This window comes from Polyodon spathula, chromosome 23, assembly GCF_017654505.1.
Source record: "Polyodon spathula isolate WHYD16114869_AA chromosome 23, ASM1765450v1, whole genome shotgun sequence".
In the NCBI taxonomy this organism is placed as follows: Eukaryota; Metazoa; Chordata; class Actinopteri; order Acipenseriformes; family Polyodontidae; genus Polyodon; species Polyodon spathula.
This window is the reverse complement of record NC_054556.1, coordinates 27,101,714-27,116,133: the sequence shown is the minus strand read 5'-3', so window position 1 is coordinate 27,116,133 and position 14,420 is coordinate 27,101,714. Positions and strand designations below refer to the sequence as shown.

General features: G+C 42.8%; 1 protein-coding gene across 2 annotated transcripts; it reads left to right on the top strand.

Moving 5' to 3' along the window:
* Positions 1-26: 26 nt before the first annotated feature.
* On the top strand, positions 27-13,751 carry LOC121297741 (serine/threonine-protein phosphatase 4 regulatory subunit 1-like). Of its 2 annotated transcripts, none has more exons than XM_041224204.1 (20): positions 27-108; positions 1,570-1,614; positions 3,192-3,321; positions 4,944-5,050; positions 5,487-5,629; positions 6,063-6,209; positions 6,371-6,478; positions 6,699-6,764; positions 7,033-7,191; positions 7,290-7,417; positions 7,738-8,204; positions 8,518-8,780; positions 8,875-8,967; positions 9,072-9,257; positions 9,746-9,907; positions 10,277-10,377; positions 10,510-10,630; positions 10,777-10,911; positions 11,253-11,394; positions 11,631-13,751. In XM_041224204.1, exons 1-20 carry the CDS (start codon positions 102-104, stop codon positions 11,774-11,776), a joined length of 2,856 nt encoding a protein of 951 aa, XP_041080138.1. In that variant the 5' UTR covers positions 27-101; the 3' UTR covers positions 11,777-13,751. The 2 variants fall into 2 exon arrangements, with proteins under 2 accessions (XP_041080138.1, XP_041080139.1); XM_041224205.1 differs by lacking the exon at positions 27-108 and adding an exon at positions 1,048-1,219.
* Positions 13,752-14,420: the final 669 nt, after the last annotated feature.

The window sequence follows — 14,420 nt, the reverse complement described above, 5'->3', positions numbered from 1 at the left end:
CGCGTTTTAATTTATAATTTAAAAAAGCACAGAAAACCTGTTTAGGAAACGCTTTCAGGAAGTGTTTTTTACTCTCTGCCCCGTTCAGTCCTCATTTCAAGATGGCAGGTAAAGACATTTTTAATCGCTTTTAAAGTTTATTTCTCTGTGATTAAAACTCTTAACCTATATATATATATATATATATATATATATATATATATATATATATATATATATATCCATTTGCGTTTTATATTCAGCAGAGACTGGCGACGCTCCAGTAATTAGTACATGTTGTATACAAATATAACTTAACAATGAGATTATTGAATATAAAGCTGATTAAAACATGTAGATAACAGACAAGGTCTCCTTGACTCTAACTGTATGGAGAGGTTACAAAAAACCAAAACAAAGGTCGAAGCGTTAAGATATCTGACCGTGCCCTCGTGTTGAACTAGGTTTGTGTTATTTGCAGTCGTAGTGTTTATTTCTGCTAGATTTGTACATATATGTTCTGTTGTGGAGGCACTGGTTTTACAGTATTGTATTCACAGTGCTGTGTATAGCTTGGTCGGGTAATGTTTTGAAACGGCGGTGTGTTTGGGAGCGCCCATTCAAGCAGAATTAAAGATCCGTGTGTAATAAATCGTACCCGGTCACCACTGATCTTAAGCATGCCTCTCGGTTAAATGCGATGTTGTAAGTGTTTGGGTGTTGTGTTTCTGAGCTGATTGTTAAATAATGAGTAATGTAGGGCGTCAAGCCTGATGGCACAATGGTGGGGTTGTGCAGGCCGTTCTAGTAACGTAGACTGAGTAAATCCATTGGGTCAGTTTGCTCCGATTTTGGTAAATTTCTGTGTGTCATATCCATTGTAAAATATAATTTCAAGGAGCAGGTGTTGTGTGAATGCTGGCACCTGACAGTTTAATCAAGTCGACTCTGTTTTAATAGCCCACTACCGCGGCTAGTGCTCTGTTTATCATTGCCGGTATGTAATATGACGCTGTCCGCATTCCTCAAGCTCCTTGCTTGCCCAGGTATGCAGGTAGGAAATTGAAGTCTGTCTGAAACATAGTTGTGTGTTGAGGTAACGCATTCGCGTTTGACACAATTCCAACAGCAGTTATTAATATAGCACTGTGTACTGTACTGGACAATTCTGCCAAAAAAGAAAGTGAAGTGCAACTCGGGTTTGACAGAGAGCGCTTTTCTGCTGAGTAGCCCATGAACAGTAAGTATTGAGATGGTCCAGTATTTTGGTTCGTTGTACATGATCGGTATCCATCTTGTCTATTTACTGATCAGGTCGCCAGTGCCTATCAGTACATACCATGTGCTTGACATGTGCTGAATTGCTACTTACTATGCAGTAGCGTCTGAATTTCAAGAGAACATTTTAAAATGTCAGTTGCTTCAAATGTGCAAATGCATTTATGTAAAGTCGGTAAAATTGCAGAAAAAGTTCAAATAACATTTTCAAGTGTTGCGTGTCAGCGACAGTGTTTCCCAGTAGATATTTGATGCAATATTACTATGAATTAGTTTCTTTCTTTCATTCCATATCATTTCTTTTCTTCTTAGGGCTTTCTTTATACTTTGAAGATGGTCATGATGATTTGGATGATTGTAAGTTTTTTTTTATTTTATTCATGGGCATTTCTAGTCAGTAATGTTTTGTGTTCATTCAAATCTGTTCTCCCCCTATGCAAATACTGCTAAGCAAAGATGCCTCTTCCTTCAGGTATACTGTAGTGATTCGGTGAGGGTATTGATTTAGTTTATCAGCATTGTTCTAGTGATGGGTGAAACTGAATGGTGGCTTGCTACATCACACTAGCCATTAAAGTTCCCCTACCACTCATGCAATACAAAACAAATAGATGGTTGTGCCAGCTGCCAACGAAGACAAAATATCTCGTCTGCCACATCCCAGCGAACCTGCAGCTTGCAAGGTTGAAGCGCGAGAGTAACTAGAGCCTGAAGGAGCGGACAGTAGGGGTGTGGTGCGGTCAGGTCTAATACGTGTGTGGTGCGGTCAGGTCTAACACGCTGTGTATTTAGGCATGTTGAAAAGGTTAGAGGTTTTCTGCAGTGTGTCGGTGGTAGATTTTGTGTCCTTTTCGGTTTTGTGTTCGAGTTGTGCTTTCTCCCCAGGTACTAGCTGCTACTTTAGTTCTCAAGAAAGCTTCCAGGAGAGAGGAAGGGTACAATCTTACCTGACTGCTCTAAAGCCGGCACTCAGTCTGTGACTCGGGTGCTGAAGGAAGGATACAATCTTACCTGACTGCTCTAAAGCCGGCACTCAGTCTGTGACTCGGGTGCTGAAGGAAGGATACAATCTTACCTGACTGCTCTAAAGCCGGCACTCAGTCTGTGACTCGGGTGCTGAAGGAAGGGTACAATCTTACCTGACTGCTCTAAAGCCGGCACTCAGTCTGTGACTCGGGTGCTGAAGGAAGGATACAATCTTACCTGACTGCTCTAAAGCCGGCACTCAGTCTGTGACTCGGGTGCTGAAGGAAGGATACAATCTTACCTGACTGCTCTAAAGCCGGCACTCAGTCTGTGACTCGGGTGCTGAAGGAAGGGTCCAATCGTTTCATTCCGGTGTGAAGGAAGTGAAAAGGCAATGAAACGATAGTATTGTGTAAATGTTAAGTAGGAGGGTGACAGAAGAGCAGAAGCTCCGTCATGGGATTTCGAAGCTTGCAGTATTTCCGAAGGTGCAAACCTTTAGATCTACTCAGTGCCCAGAACCAAATTGTGTGTGGTGGTCTAGTTACATGAAATATACAGTCCACTGAAGTTCAGCTGTATACACATTTTTAACCCACAGTGCTAAATGTCCCCCACATGGAGCAGTTTCAGTGTGGACGTTTTTAAACTGCAGTCGATATTCGCGTGTCTTGACTTTGTGCGATGTCTCTTGGTCTTCGATTTTGTGTTAACTGATTGACCTGGCAGGCGGTCTTATTAGTTGTCCAGCATTGTCTCCCTGTAGCTCGATGAGCAGGAATAGCAGTAATATTATTATTATTATTATTATTATTATTATTATTATTATTAATATAATAACCTATTATTATTATTTAGGTGTGAAGGAGGGAGCGTACATTCAGATAACCCTGTGTGTGTTAATTCCGCATTGCAGCAGACAGTTATTTAGTATTTATTGACTATGTCATTTTTTTTTTAAATCGCAGTTGGATTTGATGACTATGGTACAGAGTGTGATGGAATTCGGATAACTGCTTTTCTGGATGCTGGGCAGGACAATCTAACACCATTGGGCCGTCTAGAAAAATATGCCTTCAGCGAGAACGAGTTCAACAGGTAAGGTGAAGGGTTGTATTGATCAATATGCCGGCTGTGCATACTCTTCTCTGAAGAGCTGTAAAGTGTTACTTGCAAGCAACAGTGGAACTTTGATCCACTGGGTAAAAATTTAACTTGCAATGACATCATAGACTTGTACTGCTTTGGTCGTAGTTTATTGTGTCAGCACTTTAAATTTGTTGATTGAAATATGCAGAAGCAGAATTATTAAACTGCACGGCAATCGGTATGTCCGCCTCGTGAACGTGATCTTCACTGATATGACTTGACAAGGTCTCATGAGTGAGCTGTTCTGGCCTTTACTAACAAAACTGGAAAGTTATTTCCCAATAAAATACTAAACTAAAAGGATTTTGTTTTTACTGTTCAAGAAGGATTTGCAGATTTTTTTTTTTTTTTTTTTTGTGGAGGTTTATGGAGATTTTTTTTTTTTTTGCCACACAAGTAGCTATGCAAAATGTGTGTTGGACAAGACACAAGCTAGCACAGGCATGAAAGACATCTAGAGTCTGTCCCTCCTCTATAATGTTCTTTAAGGTTGATTAAGAGATACAGTGCACTTCACTAGCTGAGTGACAAAAAAACTCAAAGATTCTGTTGCTCCATATCCAAATCCAGCGAAACCACTGTACTGTGTGGATTTCCTGGACATGGCCAGTCGGCTTGTTTTTGTAGTTCTGACTCACTAAAAGCATCTCATCGTCTCCCACTAAGATCTTGTGTAATGTAGTGTATAGAAAGTGCTCTTCATTTTGAAGGCTTTTGCATGCTATCCCATGCCTTGAAAAATGTGTTCATTGAATGTTTAACTGTTAATATACCTACACCCTAATTGTTGCTAGTAGGAATTAAGAGATTATTTTATTTATTGTTTTTAAATATTTGCTTAAAAACCCATCCGCTCCATAAGATAAACCTGGTCCAGAAAGCGCTTGTCGCGAATCACAGCCCTTGTAACTGAGCCAGTTATTATTGTGCTGATTGAATGAGGCCCATGCCTTTAATGGGGGAATAACTGGACGACCTCTTGTGTCTGGTGTGGGGCTTTGCTTGGATTATGTTAGGCCAGAAGACCCAGCCCCAGCATGCTTTGCCAAGCACCATGACTCCAAGCAGAACGCTTCTTTTTTCTGAGGCTGGTGGTTTTGATATTAATGTGCATGGTTTTGATGCTTTTTCCAAAGCCAAAGCTGTAACTGCTTAACGATACCTGTGGAAAACGCCAGGAGGCCCCTGTGACTCTTCATCTGGAACGAATGAGTTATTTGTATAATTGTGCACTGTTAAGTGAAGTAGCAGTTTCTTCTGGAACCTTTTTACACAGTGCGGTACAGAAGTAATCTGCCATTGTTGGTGACTGCAATAGGGCCCAGATATCTTTGAAGGACTGTTGCATAATGAACTATGTGTAAACCAGCGGCCTCGCATTGACAGGCAGATCAGAAATTTCATCAGTACTGGAAGTGTGGAGCTGCACTCAGCTCTGTGCTGACGGAAGGAAACCCTTTCATGCTAATAAGAGGTTAGAATAGTATTGGGCTGTTTCGCTGCCTCTTTGTTGGCTGCGTGCTCAGAGTTGAGGAGTTCACTCGAATTCAAGTGCTGCTTCTGCTCCGCAGGCAGATCGTGGCGAGGGGGTTGCTGGATGTCTTGCGGGAATTCAGCGACAATGAAAATGATTTCCTCACAGTCATGGAGACTGTTGCCAGGATGTCAGAAGATGGAGGTATGTATGGAACGCATGAGAGCTGGTATACCTGTGTGCTGATTTCATTTGAACCTTTTCAGCACCAGGTAACTTTCTGGAAAGACTCCTGCAGCGGAACTTATGATGTCATAGTTTCAGTGTCTTAAAGTAAAATTGTAGATTACACTAGTTTTATAATTATCTGTCCTGCTCTGCTCTTAACTAGTGGGATTAACTTTTGAGTGGTTTCCTATTCTGGATTTTATTTTTTTTATAAGTAACGTACATGCAGTCATATTCTCAAATGTTTAACTAACATTCTCACATGCAGAAATCTAAACCCACACCCCCACACCGTCAGTGATGATAATTGTGTAACAGGAATAGCAGGATAACAAACGTCACTGGATTTGCTTGTCATTTTATTAGCAGATGGAAAAGTGAGACTCTCTTGTGTGTGTGTTTTCTGTTCCAGAGCCGACAGTGCGGGCTGAACTGATGGAGCAGGTCCCCAATATCGCCATGTTTCTCCATGAGAGGAGACCCAACTTCCCCGTGGCTTTCTCCAGGTACCTGATACCTATTGTGGTGAGGTACCTGACCGACCCAAACAACCAGGTGAGGAGATCTACCTTCACGTGTCTGCTGTGTAGCAAATCACTATGGGTCGGGGTCAGCTCCTGACTTTCAATTCCAATTCCTTTTAAAAATCCGTTCCAGTTCCCTTTTAATCAATTCCACCCCGTCATAGCTGAAGTATGCAATCGACAGTATTCTGTTAAAATGAGCTTCTCACAGTGGCAATGCTGTTAGTCAGTTAAATTGGTTGCAAATGAAAGCAGTTGAACAATTGCAACAATTATTACGTCTCTAAATATCAATTCAAATTCCTTTGCAGGAATTGCAATAGGGAATTGATTTTAAACAGGACCCAAACCCAACCGTGCTATAGACGATTTTGCCGGTCAGGGTCTGTCCTGGGGCTCCGTGCCCCTGGTAGATCCTTGACCAGAGCTGGAAAGCATGCCTGTTTTCTTTTGTGAATCTGCAGGTGAGAAAGACGAGCCAAGCTGCGCTGCTGGTTCTGCTGGAGCAGGGTCTGATCAGCAAGAACGACGTTGAGAGCAAGGTGTGCCCTGTGCTTCTGGACCTCACCACACCAAGCAGCGACGACGACTACAAGATAGAGGCCGTGGCTGTGCGTACTGTATTCCGCTTGACTTGTATTTTGCTGTTTTTGTTTGATTTTGAGGTTTTAAGGTGACTGATTAAACAGTAAAGATTCAGTACCGTCCACCGGATCAGTACAGGTTGCAATCTTGTAATTTTAGGAGCCCTGGTTCTTATCGTTTTTTCTAGATAATGTGCAAATTGGTCTCGATGTTAACCAAGGACACCGTGGAACATCTGCTTCTGCATCGATTCTGCGATCTGTGCAGCGATGGAAGGTTGTTCCAAGTTCGTAAGGTGAGAGATCCTACAATGTTACATGCCAGAAACATTTAGTCTTCTGAATTCAATATAAAATAGGCTTTATGTTTTTATGTGCTCATAACTAAATAACAACTTTCTTTTTTTATATTATTATTTGCTAATTTTAAATTAATTCAGCAACAGTCTCTGAATTGCGTGCGTTTGCAGTAAAGTGTATTTTGCCCCCTGTGAGTACTTGCTGCTTTTTTAATAGGTATGTGCGGCTAATTTTGGGGACTTCTGCAGCATTGTTGGACAGGATGCCACAGAAAAGCTTTTGGTGAGTATAAAACTGGCTGCAATGTGGTGCATTGTTGTTATAGCTACGCAGGCTTTCAAGAGCTGCTGTAATGCAGGAAGTTTCAGCAGAGGTTTATCACTGGCTAGACTGAGATGGAAGCCATCCAGAGTCCAAGGGTTTCATTTTACAGTCTGTTTGGCCGTTTGTATTTTTTCAAGCCTTTTTTTCCCTCTTTAAATAATACGACTTTAAGAAAGACGTTTAACCTTTTTTATGCGTTTTATTTAATGACTTTTTTCCCTTTCAGATTGCTAAATTCTTTGAGCTGTGCTCGGACAGCGTGTGGGGTATACGCAAGGCATGCGCAGAGTGCTTTATGACCGTGTCCAACTCCACCTCCCCTGAGGTCCGGCGGACAAAACTGTCCCCCCTCTTCATCAGCCTCATCAGCGATCCCTCCAGATGGGTAAGGTCATACAAATATAGACCGTTTCAGTCCTGGTAGGAAAACCTATTGTTTTATTATTCGACTGGTGTAAAACCATTTTGTGTTTTCAACTGTAGGTTCGCCAGGCTGCTTTCCAGTCCCTTGGTCGGTTTATTTCCACATTTGTCAATCCTACAGGCGCAGGGCTGTACTTCAAAGAAGACGTAGCCCTGCGCGAGCTTGCCAAGTGTACTCCAGCAGTGAGGTAAGCAGCCTCTTACAAACACCCCTTCTGTACAAAAACAGATTGTTCAGCTGAAAGACTGGGGGATGGGGGGACAAACATGCTGTCTTTAGAAGAAGCTGCCAGACGCCACGTACAAAGAAGTGCAAGAATACAGGGAGAAGTGGCATTGTTTGTGACGTGTATTTCTCAATAACTGAAACGCTGGTCCTGTTATCTGTTTCCTTTACTGAGTTCCTTTCGATCTTCTTAATTTTACATCATTTGAGAGTATGGATGGATCCCTTTTTTATATCCTCTGTGGTGTAATTATGAATTGCCTGTACTGGTTTTGCTTTCAGGTCAGAAATCCCTGTTGAGGGCTACACCTGCAGAGAACAAGGCAAGAATTGCTGTGAGTCTGGAAACTGCAAAGGTGCACCCACTGCAGGCAGTGAGGCTGCCCTCGTCATCCCTAGCAACTGCACTGAAGAGCAGGATGCTCAGCCAGCATCGCCCGTCCCCTGCAAAGCAGAGGAGCAGTGCTGTCTTCCAGCTGCCAGTGAGAACAATAACAACAGTGCAGAAGCATCTCCAATTAAACCAGAGAAGCACGGCTCGGCGGCGCAGAGCAGCGAGGACACCTACAACTCCTTTAACTACTGGAGACCTCCGCTCCCAGACATCAGCCAGGACCTGGAGCTGCTGCAGGCACAAGTGAAGGGGGAGACAGAATCCGTCTGGAGCTCCGAGGGACCAGCTACCCACAGAGAAATCCAGAAAGCTCTGGAGAGTTTGCAGCCTCACATGGATGACCTCGATGTGCAAGGTAGTGATGAGTAGGGGGGCTCAGGGCACCTTCGTTATCTTCTCTGATGCCGCCTGTGTCTCGGTGGGCTGGCCTGACTCAAAGTTCACTAAGTAAATGCCATGTGCGCATCATAAGACCTCAGGTCTCCATTTTTTTTTAGCAGTCAATGCGCTCTCTCTAAGTTGTGCAAAAAACAATCCTATTATATAATGGCCTTTTTTTTTTTTTTTACGCTCTGCAGACCGCAGTTTGTTTTTGTCGATTGTCTGTATTTTCTTTTTCTGCATTGCGCTACAGCTTGTATTTGAACCCTGCCTGTTGACTTTTACAGCACAGGTACAGGTCCTGTCTGCTGCCCTTAAAGCAGCCCAGCTGGATGTAAACTCGGAAGAGGAGATGCCAAAGGCTAGTCAGGATTCCTGCAGTACAGAGCAGCAGCAGCAGGAGCAGGAGCAGCAGGAGACTCCGTTGCCAGCATCACCCTCAGATGGTGCGGACCCTTCAGACAGCAAAGCCCCACCAGTTTCAAATGTGGGTGTTGAGGACCAGCCCCCTGTGAAGAAACTTCCCCTCATCTATGACCCTTATGATAACGTGAGTTCACTGAATGGTGGGTTGCAGTTCACAGTGGCTGCTCAGTTGAGAAATGCATATTCTTACATGAAATCCTTTCCTGTTCTTGCCACAGAGGATGCTGCCCCAGCTGATTGAGAGTGTGCACAAGCTGCACATGGAGCAGGACCCTGATCTGCTGTTTGAAGAAGAGAAATCCAAGATTCAGGTGAGTTTCAACACGTTATGAAATGACACATCCCATCTGGTGCATGCCACTTGATTTTAGAAAAACACGAAAAATTCAATTCCCCTTTCCTTTTCCTTCCTCAGAATGTCATCCCGCAGCAGCTGTTGGACCAGTACCTGTCAATGACAGACCCTGCCCGAGCCCAGACTGTGGACACTGAAATTGCCAAACACTGTGCCTTCAGCCTGCCCGGCGTGGCACTGACCCTGGGCCGACAGAACTGGCACTGCCTGAAGGACACCTACGAGACCCTGGCTACCGATGTGCAGGTACGCTGCAGCTGGACTTGGTCAGCAAGAACTCTCACTGAGAGAGGGGGCCTGCAACGCAATTACTGTGAACCGTGCTGGATCTTAACATGGCTGTTGTTTGCCTTTGTGAAAACCAACATCTCCCACATTACAGGAGAGCCTGTCTTGTGTCTTTTTAGATTCCCTTTTAAACCTTACAAAAATGTCAGGATTGTTCAGAGTTTTGTTATTTAAACATTTTAAATAATTGTAATTGATCCCGTTACCTATATTGCTTCATAGTCAGGAGGTTTTTAATGAGAGCTGTACTGAAGACTTTTGATACAGACGTTTGTCAAAGAATTGTATTACAATGTAGTGTTGACTTCTATAAACATGCAATCACTGTCCGCTACAAGAGTGCATACGTATCTGTAATAATCAGGTTGCAGTGCCTAGTTACTGAGGGAATAAAGCCATGAAAATCCACCCGGTTTTCATAATGTACTTGAATCCTTCCTTCATAGTGGAAAGTACGCCGAACGCTGGCCTTCTCAATCCACGAGCTGGCTATGATTCTGGGAGAGCAGCTGACAGCAGCTGATCTCGTACCCATCTTCAATGGTTTCCTGAAAGACCTGGATGAGGTGCGGATCGGAGTCTTGAAACACCTCTACGATTTCCTCAAGGTAAGATAAGCTGCTTTATTACAATGCTAATAAACATGCACTCGTCGTGTGAGCAATATTATGCAGAAAAAACACCTAGATTGAGATCCACTAAACTTGGCTACAAGCAATATGGATTATGTTTTTAGTATATCTGCAGTTCAAGCATAAACTTTTCATAGAAGTTGTTTTTCTTCCTGAAGATTTTGATTTGCAGTGTTGTCCTGGAATATTTTTTAAAGGCAGCTGATTTCAAGAGTGGTGTTTTGTCTTCTGAAAAATGAAAAAGTGTAGCAAGCTGTTAGTCAGTTCTGTTGGTTTTTGTGGCTGGGATGAAGAGAGATGTGAATGCTTGTTTTTGGTCCTCATTTTTACTGGTTTGATTTCCAGCTGCTTCATGCTGATAAGAGGAGGGAGTACCTGTTCCAGCTGCAGGAGTTCATGGTGACTGATAACAGCCGCAACTGGAGGTTCAGATACGAACTGGCAGAGTGAGGCAAACAATAGTTCTTTGCTATTTATTTGTTTCTTCTGCCACAGTGGTGTTTGTATAAGGTTTGAACAGGGTTACGTTATTTTGCGTTGTGTCTTCATTGTGTCTCGTATTTTCTGTGTTTTAACAGGCAGCTGATCCTGATCGTTGAGCTGTACAGCCACAATGACGTATACGACTATCTGAGGCAAATTGCACTGACGCTGTGCTCTGATAAAGTATCTGAAGTCCGATGGATCTCTTACAGGCTGGTAGGGGAGCTTTCTGTTTTCGTTATTTTAAATCTGCACGTTTTCCAAGTCTTGTAAAACTGCATTATCCGTAGAGGAAACCCATTCCCAAAGGGTGGAGCGACTCCTCCCTCGTTGAATGTTGTCCAAACTGTTCTCTCTGACAGGTGGTGGAGATCTTGAGGAAGTTCTACAGGAATGGGGCCAATGACCTGGGCTTGAACTTTCTCAATGAGCTAGTAATGAGATTCTGCCATTGTCCCAAGTGGGTGGGAAGACAAGCTTTTGCTTTCATTTGCCAGGTAAGCCCCATGACAACTTTCACTATGTTCAGTAACTTAAACAGAAACCTGTATTTCATTTGACGTTGTAATTACTGCTAGGCATCTGAGCTCAATTTGAAAGTTCCTAGCCCTAGGGTAATAAATTAAGACTCTTTTTATTGGTGTGTGTGTGTAAACTTTGAATACTTGTAAGACAATGAAGGAAATGCTTCCACTGTGTCTCTGTATGCATGCTAACTACATTTTCTAGTGCAGCAAGTGAGAGGACAGACTGGACAGTGATTTTAAGGGTAGCACTGTTCTGAATGTGGTAACAGAAACACTGCTGCTGCTGATTACCTCTCTTGTCTTCACTGCAGGCTGTGGTAGAAGAGGATTGCATGCCCGTGAGCCAGTTTGCTGAGCACTTACTCCCCAGTCTCATTGCACTGTCTGCAGACCCTGTGGCTAACGTCAGAGTGCTTGTAGCCAAGGCTTTGCGGCAGACTGTACTGGAGAAAGGTAAATACACATGCAAAGGCAGCACTTCTAATAAATCAATTCTGAACACGTTCAACATCTGCTGTATTCGTAGGCGGCTTGTACGCTTCTTGCATGCAGGCCGCAATGGCAGTTAAAATGAAAATGAAATGTGTGTTAGTCGCAGAGCTGGCTTACAATGTAAGTGCGACTAACCAGAGCCAACTCCCTTTTGGTTTTCACGCCCAAGATGCGCTCTCTTGTTTTGTGTTCCCCAGCGTACTTCAAGGACGCAGCTTGCCCCCATCAGCAGACTGTTGAAGAGACTGTGATGGCCTTGCAGGCTGACAGGGACCGGGATGTCCGGTTCTTTGCTAGTTTGGAACCATCAACAAGCACAGAGGACACTGCTGCCTTAATTTAATGACATGTCAATGGAGAAAAGAAAACAAGTAGTACACTGAATTGAAGCCAGCACACCGTCTGAACAGGCCACAGTGCTCGTGTGCCCTCTGCGCCCCGAAGGTGACCAGTTCAGAAGCCAGCACTGTGACTCGGTGGGGTGGAGTTCATCCTGGGCTGTGGTCAGCAGGAGGGCTCCTCTCCGGTGGAACGGGGATAGCAGTGGTCTGCCGCGCAGAGGCGAAAGTTAATGCACACAATAGGGATTAAATAGTAAAGTCTGTTGGACAAGACGATCCTGTATCCGCCGATGCTATTTCAGTAAATAGTGCTGCTCAGACAGTGGGATTGCCTGATTGTATTACAGTATAAGCGTTTAATATAAAAATATTTGTAAATAATTTCAACGGTTTTCTTTAAGCTTACTGTAATATCTTTTATTTTTTTTATTTTATTTTTTTTTTTAGAAAAATAGATGTTTTAAAAAGAAAGAAATAAAACACTCAGGGCTCCACACAGTTCAGTTGCCCATACACGACCAGGACCTGTTTAGCTCTGTTCTCAACTCACAGGGCTTTCCATAGCTGACCCTTTGCCTGTCTCCTTTTCCTGCAACATCTGCACGACTTGAGCTTCAGCTGCAGTTCCCTACCGCCGTTGTGTACAAGTGGGCTTCTAAAACAGGAGACCACTGACCTACAAAATGTATTTAAGAGGTAGGCTGAGCATGCTGTCCAGCAGATTAAACTCACAGCCACTCAGTCCAGCTCCATCTATAACCACTACATGGTTTGGGTAGATTTCTTCCTGTTGAACAACTGCACACGTCCACAGACACGCCTTTGTGTTTTTTGTGCAAGATAAAGGCTGCTCTGCGGAAGTAGAAAGCACTATGGTTTATTAAACTGATCCATATAAGTGTGATATTTACAATAGCAGGAAAGAGAGAAGTCTGAATATGGGATATGCCCCCATAATTCAACCCGTACAGGAGCTTTAAGTGTGAGTGGAGCGCTGTGAAGAGAGGAAAGGGCAGGCTGAATAGTACTGTCAGATCACTATGCAAAGAGCAGCATCCAGTGCACTTTGCTGGAGGATGGGAGAGGCACAGTGTGATGGACTATTCAGTAGCCCAGCAAACTGTCAAGCAAGTGAAAGGATGCGGGGTACTTGTGATGGGAGAGCAGTGGAACAAGGTTGCAGGAGCAGCTTCGTGGGTAACTAGTGGGCCAGTCAGTCTGGCTGAGTCAGCAGCAGTGGGGTCTCTGATGATCAGTGCAGGAGCAGCTTCACAAGTGGGCAGGATCCCAAAGTTCGTCTCTGCTCCATGTCTGGGACAGCACATACTATGGCCAGTAAAGGGGGTGGGTAGTGTTCGGACTGTCGCATGTTCATTTAAAGGATTTTTCTATTTAATTTTTTATTTTTTTTGTAAAGGAAGAAGGTTGGTGTATTGTTTTGTGGGAGCATTGTGTACCACCTTCAGCAAGCACTGGGTTACATGTAGCAAGCTGATAGATCTCAGAAGGGGCAACCCCCCCTGCCTCCTTCCTAAATTCTAAAGCCTGTGTGTGGGTTTGTGTTTCCAGACCTCTGTTCACAGATCACAATGTCGGAATAAGGCCAAGCCTCAGCAGTGTTTATTTGTCAGGGTCTCTGAACTTTTTAATGTTATAGAAATGTTTATAAATATTTTATGCAGAGTTTAATGTTTTTCTAAATGTACCTTGTTTATTGATTTAAAATACTTTGTATACTAACTTTGCAGTTTTCAAAGCATTTAAAAGTAATTGTCAGTTTTTAACGTCATACATTTTTTTTTTATTATTTTCTGTAATTTTGATTAGCCTTCAATAAACAAATCTGGTTATGTGTGTGGAAGAAAATGCCTAGATTAAATGTAATTACACAGGAAAGTGGGAGATGTTTATGCACAACTAAATAATTTAAAATATTGTAACCACGTTTACCAATCACCAATAGTACACATTTTTAAATAAAATCTTTTGCTGAAAATAAATCTTTTTTTTAAAAAAGAGAGAGAGAGAGAGATCCAGTTCTCCTGTTAAAGGTTTAGGATTAAGAAGAGAAGGTAAATTAAGTTCAGGAGCCACTGAATGAAGGAGTTTGAAGAATCAAGTGATGAGTACTAGGAAGCAACTGGACGTGCTTGCAGTCTTTGGAAGATCTGAATATTGCAAACTGAAATGTGGAATGCAAGCAAAGCCAAAATATCTTCCAGTGAAGAACACCGGGTCTGTAGAATAGTGCTGGTGCGAAGAAGGCACAGCAAAGGAAATGGATTTCAACAGTAGTAAAATATGCTTCATGTGAATAAAGGCATTGCTACATTTGGAACAGCTGTACTAACAGACAACATCTGAGGAGGGTGAAAAAATCCCTTTTATTTATTTATTTTTTTAATACAACACATCAAGTGTTATGTTTAATAATATATCATATTTTCAATTAAATATGTGCACAATTTAAGAATTATTAGAAAGTGGGGGAAACCCGGGAAAGTTTTTTAAGAAAGCTTTTGACAAAGTCCCGCACAAAAGATTAATTCTCAAACTGAACGCAGTATTAGGGAGTGGTTAACATGTAGAAAACAGAAAGTACTGATTAGAGGAGAAACCTAAATATGTGGTAACCAGCGGTGTACA

What these genes read in the sequence shown, in the direction of transcription:
- LOC121297741 (XM_041224204.1), top strand. An exon ending in TCTATGACCCTTATGATAAC is followed by an intron (nt 8,781 to 8,874) that starts GTGAGTTCACTG and finishes TTCTTGCCACAG; the next exon opens with AGGATGCTGCCCCAGCTGAT. An exon ending in GCAGACTGTACTGGAGAAAG is followed by an intron (nt 11,395 to 11,630) that starts GTAAATACACAT and finishes TGTGTTCCCCAG; the next exon opens with CGTACTTCAAGGACGCAGCT.